A 15,763-nucleotide genomic window follows, 5' to 3' on the forward strand; every position below is an offset into this window, starting at 1 on the left:
ATAAAATCTTGCATAATTATAATTTAAATTTTTTCAATTCTCTGATTAGATACTATGACACTCTATTTATCCTTCTGCTCACCCGTAAATCCAAGCCATAGCCAATCTAAGTCATCCTGTAACTCTGAGAAGAAAAAGAAAGATGAAGGGGTGTGAGCTTTACAGCCCAGTAAGAATTCTCATATCACACTGATATAGTACTATAGTCTGAAAATAAGGATAAGCAGTAAAATATAAAATCTCATGTTCAATGTCCAGAATAATGCAAATATTCATAAATTTTGTCTTGTTAAAATAGATGCATCATCATATGTTAACAGGTGAAACACTTTTATTCAACAATTATTTCATGTCTTATCTTTCATTTCTCCTTTCACAATCACATGATTCTTAACAGTTTCTTTCCGGCTCTGGACTATCCAAGTCTATACCTCAGTCGTCATCCGGATCGAATCCACTTAAAAAGTCTTTCAAGACTGTCCCAGGATGAGCTCCTGGCCGGCTGTCCCACGTACGAAAGCCCGTGAGAGGCTGTCCCAGGCATAAGCTCTTGGCGGGCTGTCCCAAGCATGAGCTCCTGGCCGGCTGATCCACCTGTAAGCCAGTGGGGGCTGTCCCAGGCATAAGCTCCTGGCGGGCTGTTCCATATGACAAGGCTAGTCCATACCATATATCTCTTTCTTTTCATTTAATCATTATGTATTGATTTCATCAAATCAATTCTATCTTGCATTATGATCAATTCAGATATGTCATATCCATATAATCATGCCATCGATCTCTGATACATATATATTAACATAACATACTCATGCTCAAAATCAAATAACAGTATCTCAGATATAATAAATTCATCAATCTCAAATCCGACGATGCAAAATCAATAATGCAAGACCAACAGTAAAATAGCATATATATATATAATAGTGATCATGTACAAGGATTCTTACCTTTATCGGTGACTGATCCAAGCACAGAAATCAATGTTCTTCTTTGATTTATGAATTTTTTTAACAAAATATTCTACTCGATATCATTTACAGACAATCATCTCTTCGTAACCCAGATCAAATATAAAGATCATATATGGAGAAAATTACCGATAATCGATCCTAATAATACAGATCGAGGACCTCTCTTAGGATTAACTAAAATTAGGACTTGTATATGTATCTGGATCCTTCACTGATCCATAAGACTTCTAGAGAGAGAAAATTCATGAAGAAAGAGAAAATTCTAGAAAGAGAAAGTAGAGAGAGAAAATGGAGAGAGAAACTTTCGTATCCTTTCGATGAGGCACTCATGATCGAGATCATTAGAGGTCCTATCAGGGTGACTCAATATGAATCAAATGTTACAAATTTCGAATAGGATCGAACTGGGATCAGATCTACCGTACGAATTTCGGAGCAACCTCAGATCATCTTATTTTCATCTCAATTTTATCCTAGGGTCCATGATGAAATCAGAGAGAGAGGAAGACTCTAGAGAGACAAAATCCATAAAAAAAGAAAAAGTCTAGAGAGAGAAAATAGGGAGAGAATCTAGAGAGAGAAATTGGAGAGAGAAGGTAGAGAGAGGAGAGAGAGAATTTTTTTTTCTCTTCTTCTTCTTTTTATTTTATTTTATTTTTATTTTTCTCTTTCTCTTTCTCTTTTTCCTTTTTTTTTCTTTTCTTTTTCTTTTTCCTTTTTCTTTTCTTTTTCTTTTCTTGTTCTTCTTCTTTCTTCTTCTTTTCTTTTCCTGTGGGTTCATTTGGGCCGAAACAGGGGAAGACCGGAAAGAATTCAGAGGCTCGACCCCGGCGAAGATGGCGGCTTCGTCGGAGGTCCGACAGTAGGTAGAGGCGGCGGTGGGCAATGGACGGCCGGTGGCAAGGTTCGGCCGGCAAAATCAAGGAAAGATTTAGAAAACAGGAGATTTCTTTTGCGACTGATTTTCGGCAAAGTCGGTGGCTGGCGGCGAGGCTTTGGGCCAGGAGAGAAAGGGAAGAGGGAGAGGAAGAAGGGGAGGGGCTTACCTCGAGCTCCGGCAGCCGAGAAGAACTCCGGCAATCCTTTCTTCCTGTTCAAAGAACTCACAGAAAAATCTTGAAAAAATCCCTCTAAACTCTTAATAATCTCTCAAAATCCCATGATAAAGACCTAAAGGGAGAGGAAGGGGTTTTATAGAGGAGTTTTCTTAACCCGTGCCGGACTCTATCACTCCGATTTTGTCAGAAACGGAGAGGAAGAAGACTCCGGTTAGGAGTCTTCCTCCTCCTCTGTTTGTTTTTTTTTTTTTTTAATCTGAGTTATTACAGGATGACTTGGTCTTTTTTTCTTCTTTTCATCAACTTCAGCACTCCTAAACACTTGACCATTGATGCAACATAACAAGTCATCAATTTGAAGGTACATATTTCTCCTTTGAAAAATCAACAAAGTCCCAAAAATTGACAGGCAAGCCCAAATAGAACGCTATGACCACTTCATATTCTCGAAGAAGATGAAGAATCTACTAGAATCAATATTTTTAAAGAAATATTTTTTAAAAAAAATATTTAAAATTAGGGATGATAATAGATCAGATACATGTTGCATTTGTCAATATTCATACCGTCTCATAATTAAAAACTCCATATCTATATCCATCCCATACCTGAAGCAAATCGGATTAAGTAAAGATGTGGATCGGATTGGATTGAATAGATAAGTGGGATTGGATCAGATCAAGTCAAATCGGATACATATAAATATTATAAAATAATTATAATTTTAAAAGGTAGATGTATATTAACATTATATCGGGTTGAGTTCGATGCATGGCATATCATTATCCATACCTAATCCGAATTTGTTTTGAATATTTTTTTTATAGAATCCATACTTGTCTCAAGTTCTAATCTAGTCGAATAAAACCTATCCTATTCAGATCAAGTCGGATATCTGGTGGGTTGGTTGAAATCATCGTCCCTAGTTAAAAGATCCCTAGAAAATAAAAAGGAAAAATATTATTGGAATTGGTAAGATAAGTGAAAAATCTATGAAAAAAATAAAGACATAATGGATGGAGAGTTTGGATCCCATCTAGCTAATGGCCGAAGACCCAGTTCAATTAAAAGAGAGGATATATTTAAAAGGATCTTGAAATCTCACCTGTCCATCTTGGCCCTCATCATGCACTTTGCAAATGCACAATGCTGGCAGGAAATGAACAGGGGAAAGGGGGGAAAAAAAGGCCTGCCCGCTCACTTCACTCTTGATTAGTTGATTAACCTGAGACAATCATGTAATAACCCAGAATTAAAAAAAAAAAAAAAAAAATAGAGGAGGAGGAAGACTCCTAACCGAAGTCTTCTTCCTCTCCGTTTCCGACGAAATCGGAGTGATAGAGTCCGGCACGGGTTAAGAAAACTCCTCTATAAAACCCCCTTCCCCTCCCTTTAGGTCTTTATCATGGAATTTTGAGAGATTATTAAGAGTTTAGAGGAATTTTTCCAAGATTTTTCTGCGAGTTGTTTGAACAGGAAGAAAGGATTGCCGGAGTTCTTCTCGACTGTCGGAGCTCGAGGTAAGCCCCTCCCCTTCTTCCTCTCCCTCTTCCCTTTCTCCCCTGGCCCAAAGCCTCGCCACCGACCACCGACTTTGTCGAAAATCAGTCGCAAAAGAAATCCCCTGTTTTCTGAATCTTCTCTTGATTTTGCCGGCCGAACCTTGCCGCCGGCCGTCCATTGCCCACCGCCGCCTCCACCTGCTGTCGGACCTCCGACGAAGCTGCCACCTTCGTCGGAGTCGAGCCTCTGAACCCTTTTCGGTCTTCCCCTGTTTCGGCCCAAATGAACCCACGGGAAGAAAAGAAAAGAAGAAAAGAAGAAGGAAGAAGAAGAAGAAGAAAAGAAAAGAAAAGAAAAAGAAAAAAGAAAAAGAAAAGAAAATGGAAAAAGAAAAAAAAAAGGAAAAAGAGAAAGAGAAAAATAAAAATAAAATAAAATAAGAAGAAGAAGAAGAGAGAAAAATTTTCTCTCTCTCCTCTCTCTACCTTCTCTCTACATTTTCTCTCTCTAGATTCTCTCTCTATTTTCTCGCTCTAGATTTTTTCTCTCTTTATGGATTTTATCTCTCTAGTATCTTTCTCTCTCTCTGATTTCATCACGGACCCTAGGATAAATTGAGATGAAAATAAGATGATCCGAGATTGCTCCGAAATTCGTGCGGTAGATCTGATCCCAATCTGATTCTATTTGAAATTTGTAACACTTGATTTATGTTAAGTCACCCTGATAGGACCTCTGATGATCTTGAACATGATTGCCTCATCGGAAGAATATGAAGATTTCTCTCTCCACTTTCTCTCTCTACTTTCTCTCTCTAGAATTTTTTCTCTCTTCATGGATTTCTCTCTCTAGAAGTCTTATGGATCAGTGGAGGATCTAGATACTTAGATAAATTCTAATTTTGATTAATCCTAAGAGAGGTCCTCGATCTGTATTATTAGGATCGATTATCGATAATTTCTTCCATATATGATTTTTATATTTGATCTGGGTTATGAAGAGATGATTGTCTGCAAATGATATCGAGTGGAATATTTTGTTAAAAAATTCATAAATCAAAGAAGAACATTGATTTTTGTGCTTGGATCAGTCACCGGTAAAGGTAAGAATCCCTGTACATGATCATCATTATATATGTTATTTTACCGTTGGTTTTATCTTATTGATTTTGCATCGTTGGATTTGAGATCGATAAATTTGTTATATCTGAGATATTATTATTTATTTATATGATTTTGAGCATGAGTATGCTATATCAATACAAATATATCAGCGATTGATGGCATGATTATGTGTATGACATATTTATTACACTGCAAAAGATGAATTGATTAATGAAGTTAAATATCATAATTTTATGAAAATAAAAAGAAAGAGAAATATGGTTTGGACTGACCTTGTCATGTGGAATAGCCTGCCAGGAGCTTATGCCTGGGACAGCCCCCACAGGCTTATATGTGGAAGAATATGATCCGAGAAAGATCATGAAGAATCTGATCCGAGAAAAATCATGAATGATTTGATCCGAGAAAGATCATGGCCACTTTGATCTGAGAAAGATCATGAATATTTCGATCCGAGGAAGATCACAGAAATCAATCCAAATAAAAGATCGTCGCATGATCCTGGTAGTCCAAAGCCAAAGCCAAAGCCAAAGCTAAAGCTAAAGCCAAAAAGAAAAGGATTAAAGATGATGTGATAATAGAAGAAAATGGAAAGATAAGATATGAAACAATCGTTGAATAAAATTGTTTCACTTATTAATATATGATAATGCATTCTCTTTTGATAAAACAGATAATCTATAAATGTTTGCAGTATTCAGGACAGTGAACATCGACTTTTATGTGTTATTGCTTATCTTTATTTTCAGATTATATTATTATATTGGTGTGATATGGAAATTCTTACTGGGCTGTAAAGCTCACCCTCCTTTATCTTTCTTTTCTTCTCAGAGTTACAGGACGTTCATGATTGGCTATGGCTTGGATTTACGGATGAGCAGAAGGATAAATAGAGTGTCATAGTATTTGATCAGAGAATTGAAGAAATTTAAATTGTAATTATGCAAGATTTTATGAATTATTGTTGAAATTAATTGTTATGGATGTTAAGGTTGTAGTGATTTAATTTGGCCTTACATATTCTTTAGGGCTTGCTCTAAGGAGTGTGCGGCCATCACGTATCCGACCTGGGTGTTGGGTTCGGGGCGTGACAGAATGGTATCAGAGCTTAGGATATGATCATTAGGGATTATGATATAAGTGATTAGAATATTACAGAATAATATCAGAGCTTAGGTTATGATCATTGAAGATTACGATATAAATGATTAGGATGTGATAGAATAATATCAAAGCTTAGGTTAAGATCACTAGAGATTATGAAGAGATATTAAAACTTTATGTAAGATCAGTAGGATAAGTGATATCAAACTTTGGGATTATAATCACTAGAGTATGATTGATAATATCAGAGTTTAAGATTTTGATCATTAAAGGTATGATAGAATGATATTAGAGTTTAGGTTATGATCACTAGAAAATATGATTTAAGTGGTATTTGAGTTTAAGGTTATAATTATTCAGAATTGTAATTCTAGTGATATCTGAACTTAGGTTATGATCATGAGGAACATGATAGATATAAAAGAGAAGATTCAATATTTAGATTTCAAATCAATAGATATTAAGATGAAATTTATGCATAAGTGGCATATGTTATCTATAATAAAATTGATGAGTTATATCTTGAATTTCAATTAGTAGAGTGGCCTGAATATAAGAAGAGTTGACCTTAGAATGAAGTGGGAGGTATTGATAAGTTATGTTGAGTATACTAGATGATTTTGGAATGTTAAACTTATATGATTGAAGATCATGATACTTTTCTAATTTCGATGATAATTGTCTGATGCGTTATGAATTTTGAAATTATCAAAAGAAAGTTAATTAGGGTATGGTCTAAGAAGAAATTCTATCATATGAGAGAAAAATATTTTTGAGTATTGAACCTACAAGAGGATCATATATGAAACTCAATTTTAAATGAAAAATATACTTGAATTTTATTATGAGAATATGAGATACACATCTTGGTGAAATCTTTGGTTACTCAAAATATCATATTCTGAATATGATTCTTTGATCTTTCAAGTTGCATTGAATTTCAAGTCAAAAGCTTACTTTTCTAAGTGGATCAAAAGTATTTTGATATAGTTAAATTAAAGAAAAAAAATTATTTTGTCAGAATATGATATACAGGTTATGATAAAATCTTTAATAATTCATATTATTATCTTTGGATTAGATTTTTTTTAATTTTTCTTGTGATTGCTGAAGATGGTGAAGTGTATTAATTATTCAAGTCAAAGTTTGGATTATTTTTTTTAAATTGAACTAAGACATCTTGCTAGTGTTAAATTTTGAATGACTTATACAAAGGACAAGATTTTATATGGATAACAAGATTTTGTATGGATTTATTGATTAATATTAAGGATTATGATAAAGGAAGCTCTATAAGAAATAATCAAGTTGATTCTACTTAAGGATGTTGGCTTGAGTCCTTCTAGTTTGTCAAGTTAGAATTAATTCTTTTGAAAAGGAAGATTGATTTAGAAATTATCTAAATGATTGTAAGATAAATTTAAGATTAACTCTAATTAATTCTAGACATGTTGGATTCTTGAAAAGTGATGAAACTTATACAATGATTTCAAATATAGGAAGTAGATCAAGATTTAATTTTTATATGCTATGCCCAAAGGTAGTAAAGATGAAGAAACTTAAAATTTTGTACTAAGTCTTATATAAAATTTGAAGATTGAATCTATCCTGGATCGATCTAACATATAAGGATATTTTTATCTTTAATAGACTTATATAATTTGATGAATTAAAATCAGAGTGCGCAGCAAAAGCATGGTGGATTAAATTGGTTAGAAATATTAATTCTTTGATTCTGAAGATATTATGGAATACATTAGTTGTAAATAAAGAATAATTTTTAATCTGATCATAGTCAGATAATTTTTGTTAGTAGGTTGCTTCATTGTAGATAATGCCAAGAAATCCTAGATATCTCAAGTTTATTAACAGCTTGATAGTTCTGTTATCAGTTCAAACTTAGAATGTCTTGACATAGATCTCATATTTTTTTTTTTAAATTTAATATTGTTACTCGAACTGATATAGAAGATTGAGGTTTTCTTAAGATGAGAGTCTACATATAAAATTTGTTGGAAGGACAAGAGAAGAAAGAAATCGATGATTGTGAAGAGTGCCCGATGTTTGACCTTTATTTATTTTTCTATCATAGGCAGTCTGAGATAATTATGAATTTTGAGTGGAATGTGTTAGACAAATAACGGTGGTATAATAATATAAGTCCAAAATATTACAGTTCTTCAAAAAGTTGAGAAATCAATAAGAAGGGATGAGTTTGAGATTTCAAATAATTTTTGTTATAACAAGATCATGAGAAATAAATAATATATATGATATTATCGTAAGCTTGAGAATGACATGAAGAATGTATACTTCGAAATATATTTTAAACAATATAACTTAATTTCGAGGATGAAATTATTTTAAGGAGGGGAGAATGTAATAACCCAGAATTAAAAAAAAAAATACAGAGGAGGAGGAAGACTCATAACCGGAGTCTTCTTCCTCTCCGTTTCCGACGAAATCGGAGTGATAGAGTCCGGCACGGGTTAAGAAAACTCCTCTATAAAACCCCCTTCCCCTCCCTTTAGGTCTTTATCATGGGATTTTGAGAGATTATTAAGAGTTTAGAGGGATTTTTCCAAGATTTTTCTATGAGTTGTTTGAACAGGAAGAAAGGATTGCCGGAGTTCTTCTCGGCTGTCGGAGCTCGAGGTAAGCCCCTCCCCTTCTTCCTCTCCCTCTTCCCTTTCTCCCCTAGCCCAAAGCCTCGCCACCGACCACCGACTTTGCCGAAAATCAGTCGCAAAAGAAATCCCCTGTTTTCTGAATCTTCCCTTGATTTCGCCGGCCGAACCTTGCCGCCGGCCGTCCATTGCCCACCGCCGCCTCCACCTGCTGTCGGACCTCCGACGAAGCCGCCACCTTCGCCGGAGTCAAGCCTCTGAACCCTTTTCGGTCTTTCCCTGTTTCGGCCCAAATGAACCCACGGGAAGAAAAGAAAAGAAGAAAAGAAGAAGGAAGAAGAAGAAGAAGAAAAGAAAAGAAAAGAAAAAGGAAAAAGAAAAAGAAAAGAAAAAGGAAAAAGAAAAAGAAAAGAAAAAAAAAGGAAAAAGAGAAAGAGAAAAATAAAAATAAAATAAAATAAAAAGAGGAAGAAGAGAGAAAAATTTTCTCTCTCTCCTCTCTCTACCTTCTCTCTATATTTTCTCTCTCTAGATTCTTTCTCTAGATTTTTTCTCTCTTTATGGATTTTATCTCTCTAGTGTCTTTCTCTCTCTCTGATTTCATCACGGACCCTAAGATAAATTGAGATGAAAATAAGATGATCCGAGATTGCTCCGAAATTCGTGCGGTAGATCTGATCCCAGTCCGATTCTATTTGAAATTTGTAACACTTGATTTATGTTAAGTCACCCTGATAGGACCTCTGATGATCTTGACCATGATTTTCTCATCGGAAGAATACGAAGATTTCTCTCTCCACTTTCTCTCTCTACTCTCTCTCTCTAGAATTTTCTCTCTCTTTATGAATTTCTCTCTCTAGAAGTCTTATGGATCAGTGGAGGACCTAGATACTTAGATAAATCCTAATTTTGATTAATTCTAAGAGAGGTCCTCGATCTGTGTTATTAGGATCGATTATCGATAATTTTCTCCATATATGATCTTTATATTTGATCAGGGTTATGAAGAGATGATTGTCTGCAAATGATATCGAGTGGAATATTTTGTTAAAGAATTCATAAATCAAAGAAGAACATTGATTTTTGTGCTTGGATCAGTCACTGGTAAAGGTAAGAATCCCTGTACATGATCATCATTATATATGTTATTTTACCGTTGGTTTTATCTCATTGATTTTGCATCGTTGGATTTGAGATCGATGAATTTGTTATAACTGAGATATTATTATTTATTTATGTGATTTTGAGCATGAGTATGCTATATCAATACAAATGTATCAGCGATTGATGGCATGATTATGTGTATGACATATTTATTACACTGCAAAAGATGAATCGATTAATGAAGTTAAATATCATAATTTTATGAAAATAAAAAGAAAGAAAAATATGGTTTGGACTGACCTTGTCATGTGGAATAGCCTGCCAGGAGCTTATGCCTGGGACAGCCCCCACAGGCTTATATGTGGAAGAATATGATTCGAGAAAGATCATGAAGAATCTGATCCGAGAAAAATCATGAATGATTTGATCCGAGAAAGATCATGACCACTTTGATCCGAGAAAGATCATGAATATTTCGATCCGAGGAAGATCACAGAAATCGATCCGAATAAAAGATCGTCGCATGATCCTGGTAGTCCAAAGCCAAAGCTAAAGCTAAAGCCAAAAAGAAAAGGATTAAAGATGATGTGATAATAGAAGAAAATGGAAAGATAAGATATGAAACAATCATTGAATAAAATTGTTTCACTTATTAATATATGATAATGCATTCTCTTTTGATAAAACAGATAATCTATAAATGTTTGCAGTATTCAGGACAGTAAACATCGACTTTTATGTGTTATTGCTTATCTTTATTTTCAGATTATATTATTATATTGGTGTGATATGGGAATTCTTACTGGGCTGTAAAGCTCATCCCCCTTTATCTTTCTTTTCTTCTCAGAGTTACAGGACGTTCATGATTGGCTATGGCTTGGATTTACGGGTGAGCAGAAGAATAAATAGAGTGTCATAGTATTTGATCAGAGAATTAAAGAAATTTAAATTGTAATTATGCAAGATTTTATGAATTATTGTTGAAATTAATTGTTATGGACGTTAAGGTTGTAGTGATTTAATTTGGCCTTGCATATTCTTTAGGGCTTGCTCTAAGGAGTGTGCGGCCATCACGTATCCGATCCGGATGTTGGGTTCGGGGCGTGACAAATCATCTAAGCCTTCTCCTGTGCATCACTTCACTCTTGATTAGTTGATTAACCTGAGACAATCATCTAAGCCATCTTCTGTGCATCAAATGTGCCCTGTTCTAGTATTCATAGAGCAGACTAATAACAAATAATAATCATTTGGGGAATTTTCCTAGAGCATTCAATGGCTTTAGGTGTGTTTGTAGTTAGTTATATATATATATTTAATGCTGCAGCTCATTTACATGCGGATAGAAATTAGGAATTATTTATCCCCAAGGACGTACTCAATGGTAGTCTATCCTTACATTATTTGGTCGCCATTCGACTAGAAGTTATCGATTGAGTCATCAGAATTAACCTATAAAACATTTGTAGAACGGTAGAAGACATGTAGAAGGAAGCCTTGGTGAAACGCTAAGTATTAGATAGGAAAAAAATTAGGAAAAAAATTGGGAAAATTTTCGTTATAAGTTTATGCTTCCTTCTTTTCTTCTCTGAGTGTTGTCATAGGCTCTAATAACCCCAGCATACAAAATAAAAGTGCCTTGACACCCACTTGGGTGCAGGACCTGGCACAACCTAGACATCCCAGCATCTTTAATGGGATTCTCTGCATCTAAAGCATTGTTAGATCAGATTCCTGCAGAGTCCAAGATAATTTCTCATAACCACTTAATTAATTAGCAAGCTTGGCATTCAAAATTTAGATCTGAAATACAAATGCATAATAGAACAATAACATCTTCAGCATCTCTAAACATGTTAAAATATGAGTAAAACATCCCACATATAAGCTTTACACGATTGTTATGGGAGGATGATACTTTTAGTCCCACATCAATTGTGAATCAAAGGAGACTCTAGCTTTCGTAGGATCAAAGTCACCTTTCCCTCAATGAGGTGCCTTTTAAATAGGAAAAAATTATGCGGTCCAAGACGGTATATTGACATGCTAGAGGCCAAAGTGGATAATATCTTATCAAAATGAGCGCCACTATTTTGATATGAACAAAAAAAATCCACTACAAAGCCATTTCTTAAAAAGTTGAAGAAATTTGGAGTGCGGTTTATGATAGATACTCCGTCCCTTGGGTTTATCAAAATCTGTTTCCTTCTATATAAAGTTTGTCAAAGTGTTCTTGATGTGAATGAAACAATAGCAACTCTAAAATCAGTGCCTATATTACAATCTGAGTAAAACCATTTCAATACAAACCTCATGAAAAGATTCGATCTAATTCTATTCTGTCTCGTCAACATACCTGGCCCTCATCCTTGTCAGCCATTGCATCCTATTACTATGAAGGTGTGGTGGTTCACACACTTGAGCTTGGTACTAAAATGTTGGGGACAGCAGAAGCATCAAACTTCTATCATCACTCTCAATTGATATAATGGAAGAGAGCAGGAGAGGGTAGATGGAGTATAACCCTCCAATATTACTTCATTTCATTAATTCTTCTGACTTTCTTACAGGATGAACCATTACATGCCTTTATATGGTTACATAATAACTCTTGATATATTCCTTACATAAATGTACTGGAGTATCTAAGGGACTGCTATTAAGACTTACATATAATTCTAAAAGACACCCCTTGGGAACCTAAAGATGCATCATGAACACTAGCATTAAATTGTTCATGACTATTCAACTCATGTGACTCTTTACTTGCCATGATGCTTGACGTACACTATTAACTTGTTGACTCTTTGACTATACCGCATAGCATACCTTGTAGAATACCATGCAGGTTGACTCAATTGAGGTGACTACTAACTTCGGTTTAATATCCAACAAATCATTCATTTATATTGCTCCCTACCCCTGTGAAATCATCTTGGTTGTTCTGCTAGTGACAACATGAGCTCTTTCTCTAGACTGTACTGCTTGGTTGTACCACTAGCGCTGCCTTTAACTGGTACCTTGCTTGGCAAGTCTACTGCCATTCCACCATTTTGTAAAACATCGAAATCATGCTTTGATTCTCCTAACCTTCGCATGGTGTCAAGTTTTTGTTCCAGCTCCCTCATTGTTGGCCTCTCTTCCCCTTTCAATCTCAGGCACAATTCAGTAAGAGTAGCAATTGTTTTAATCTCTTCTTCTCCTCCCACTTCTATAATGTGGGGGTCTAAAATGTCAAAGAGATGATTCTCCCTTGAAGAACAAATGAAATCCAAAGTTAGAGTTCTCTCTACTGTAAGAAATTGGATCCTTCCCGGTTAGCAACTCCAAGAGAATGACTCCAAAGCTATAAACATCACTTTTGTCTGTTAGTTGGCCTATTTGGTGGTACTCAGGATCCAAGTAACCATATGTTCCTTGAACAGTTGTGGTTACACATGTCCGATGGAGAGGAATAGACCTTGAAGCACCAAAATCTGATACCTTTGCAGTATAGCTTTCATCAAGTAGTATGTTAGATGACTTGACATCTCTGTGGAAAATTGAAATTGAAGCTTCAGAGTGTAGATAGGACAGTGCACTTGCTGTTTCAGCAGCAATCCTTAGACGATCTTTCAATGATAGTGGAGCAAATTGTTGACTATCATGGAGATGGTTGAAAAGAGTTCCACCAGAGATAAATTCATATACTAACAAGGGGACTTTGGATTCTAGGCAACATCCAAAGAGCTTAACCACATTTCTATGGTTGACTTGAGAGAGAATAACCATCTCATTTATAAATTGATCTAACTCAATCTGATTTGCTATCTTTGACTTTTTGATAGCAACGACCCGTTGGTCTGATAGAATTCCTTTATAAACAGTGCCATGGCCTCCTTTACCAACAATACGGGTGCGATCAAAATTGTTGGTCGCCTTCTCCATCTCTTCTAGTGTGAAGATTTTCATCCTCTCAACAAGTGTTTCATCAAAAGAGACGAGCTGTTGTAACAACAAACCCCGGTTTCTCCGAAAGAACTTTTTCTTTCTTCTTTTGACATTTCTTTCCTCCAGTTTTATGCAAATCAGAACAATAGATTGAAGAAGAAAAAGAAGGCATACTCCAACAGTTCCAACCGTCTCAACAATTACGCCTGCGAAGATATGTAAAAACTTAAAATGACATACTGCAACATTTTTGGATGGTAGACAATGAACAAATTAAGACCAGACAGGCAGGAGAAAGAGTTAGGAAAGAATAAATAAATAAATACAGCTTCCATGAGTCATTGCCATGATGGAATCAGATCCTCTCGAGTTTGTGTGTCTACTCCATCCAGTCAAATCAGCCATCACCATTCATATACATGGATATCATCTATTCCTAAGGAGTAATCAACCAGATGGCGGGCCCACTCTAGTTCTAACCATGTATTTTTTTCAATGAGCCAACGTTGATGAGTAAGAATCTCGTGAATGAATGGTAGATGATTTAACTAGATAGAACCGGACTTAGAATTTAGATAATCCAAAACCAAGCACCATGCATATATTTGGATGCTGCCATCTTCCTACATTTGTTCTGCAACCTACACAGTTATTGTTTCTGTGGATCCGTGATTCAGGAAAAATATATAAATTCTGACGTAGTTAGGTGTAGAAGAGGGAACACACCAAAAAGGGACTTATCTCTGATGCAGCCTGCTTCTATTAGAGCATTTCCATGGGTGCCTTCTGGACAGTTGCAAGTGTAGCTCCCAAGGGAATTAAGACAGGTTCCATAGCATGGATGCTGCTCCGGAAACTCACACTCGTTTATATCTACAATTAAAACAGCTTTATAAGAAGAAGAAGGCATGCTTTGAGGCAAATTTTAGAATAACGAGAAGTTGGGTCGCTCGGCAAAATTGGTGATTTGGTGGGGGATTCACGATTCCCTCCACTTTTAGAGAGAGAGCTTGAGTCCTCTCCAATTCCAGTGGATTGATATCTTGGACAGATTAACTCACTGATCAATAATTCCATATAAAAACAACGCGCAAATCAATAAGAAAAATAGTTATCAGTAAAGTCGTTTAGTTTATGCAAAAGTTGCTCGTACAAAGACTCATAAATAATTATTATGCATAGTTTCTGGTCAAGAATAACTAAATATATAGTTTGGAAACATGATGTGAAAAAACTCCTTTGACGGAGGTAGTTTGACCACCCAAAACTCAGCTGAGTTATTCAATTAAATTAATAGCTGAGTTTCCTAAGTAAGTTTCGAAGGCAGAAGCTAGCAATTCAATGATGATCCAACTGGAATTTTGATCAATCTCTGATCGAGATTGGATAATCCTTGATTCAGACGACTGAATATAGGGAAAAAGAAAATTTAAAACTCATGATCGGTACCTTGGCATCCACTGGGGAGATAGGGATTGCCTCCAAAGCCCCTTGAACAGTTGCAAATGTATCCAGGGCCGTTGGCAGTGTTGATGCAGTGGCTGTGGTCGCAAAGACAAAGGTAAGAAGTGGTGTTAAGCTTGGCTTTCTCACAGCTCGTGCTTCCTACTGCCCAGTCCAGCGCCACAGGCACCCCATTCTGATTTCTCTTGTAGAAATCCAACGATATGATATCAGAGGGATTGAACTGGTACCATTTCTCATCTGCCAAGAAAGAATAGCTGCAACAATACACCTGGTCGGCGCCGCCGAAGACATGGAACATGGGATCCATGACAGACTTATAGGAGACAAACCCCTTGGGAATGGAAGTCTGGCAGTAGCCCAAGCCGTTGCAGGAGCCACCGATGATGCTGCTTGTACCGCTGCACGTCGCCAAGCATCCACTGGCATAGCTCTGTCCACTGGAGCTTACCATGTAGGCGAGGGTGTTGCAGCCAATAGTGGTGAATTTGTTGCGAGTGTCGGAGAACTTGAAGGTTGTGCCCGTAAAGTTCATTCCCCAATAGGTGAAGTTGCTGGTGCTGTTGTTGCAGCACACTCGGCTGATGTTGCTGTAGACATGCGCGAGGCCTTGTGGCAAGTCCACATCGATTAGCTCGATGTTGCTGCTACCTATGTAAGGCTTCGAGTGGTTGCATGTGACATCGAAACCTTCCAGAGAGCAGTTGGGGCCGATGCCGAAGGGGTACGGGATGGTGATATTGCCGCACTTCTCTGGGCAGCCTGGTAACGAAGTATTCGCTGATGCCACCGCAGCTGTTCCTACCAGCAGCAGCTGGAGCTGGAGCTGGAGCTGGAGCAAGAACATCACTGGCATGGATGCCATCCCTCTACTG

General features: G+C 36.3%; 1 protein-coding gene across 1 annotated transcript; it reads right to left on the reverse strand.

Annotated features, from left to right (window-relative positions):
* Window positions 1–11,980: 11,980 nt before the first annotated feature.
* Window positions 11,981–15,763, reverse strand: LOC105054852 (wall-associated receptor kinase 2-like). The gene is given in 4 exon segments (XM_010936468.3): window positions 11,981–12,785; window positions 12,787–13,630; window positions 14,151–14,297; window positions 14,874–15,763. Coding segments are annotated over 4 exon segments (2,232 nt in total). The 5' UTR covers window positions 15,754–15,763; the 3' UTR covers window positions 11,981–12,424.

This window comes from Elaeis guineensis, chromosome 12, assembly GCF_000442705.2.
Source record: "Elaeis guineensis isolate ETL-2024a chromosome 12, EG11, whole genome shotgun sequence".
Taxonomy (NCBI): domain Eukaryota; kingdom Viridiplantae; phylum Streptophyta; class Magnoliopsida; order Arecales; family Arecaceae; genus Elaeis; species Elaeis guineensis.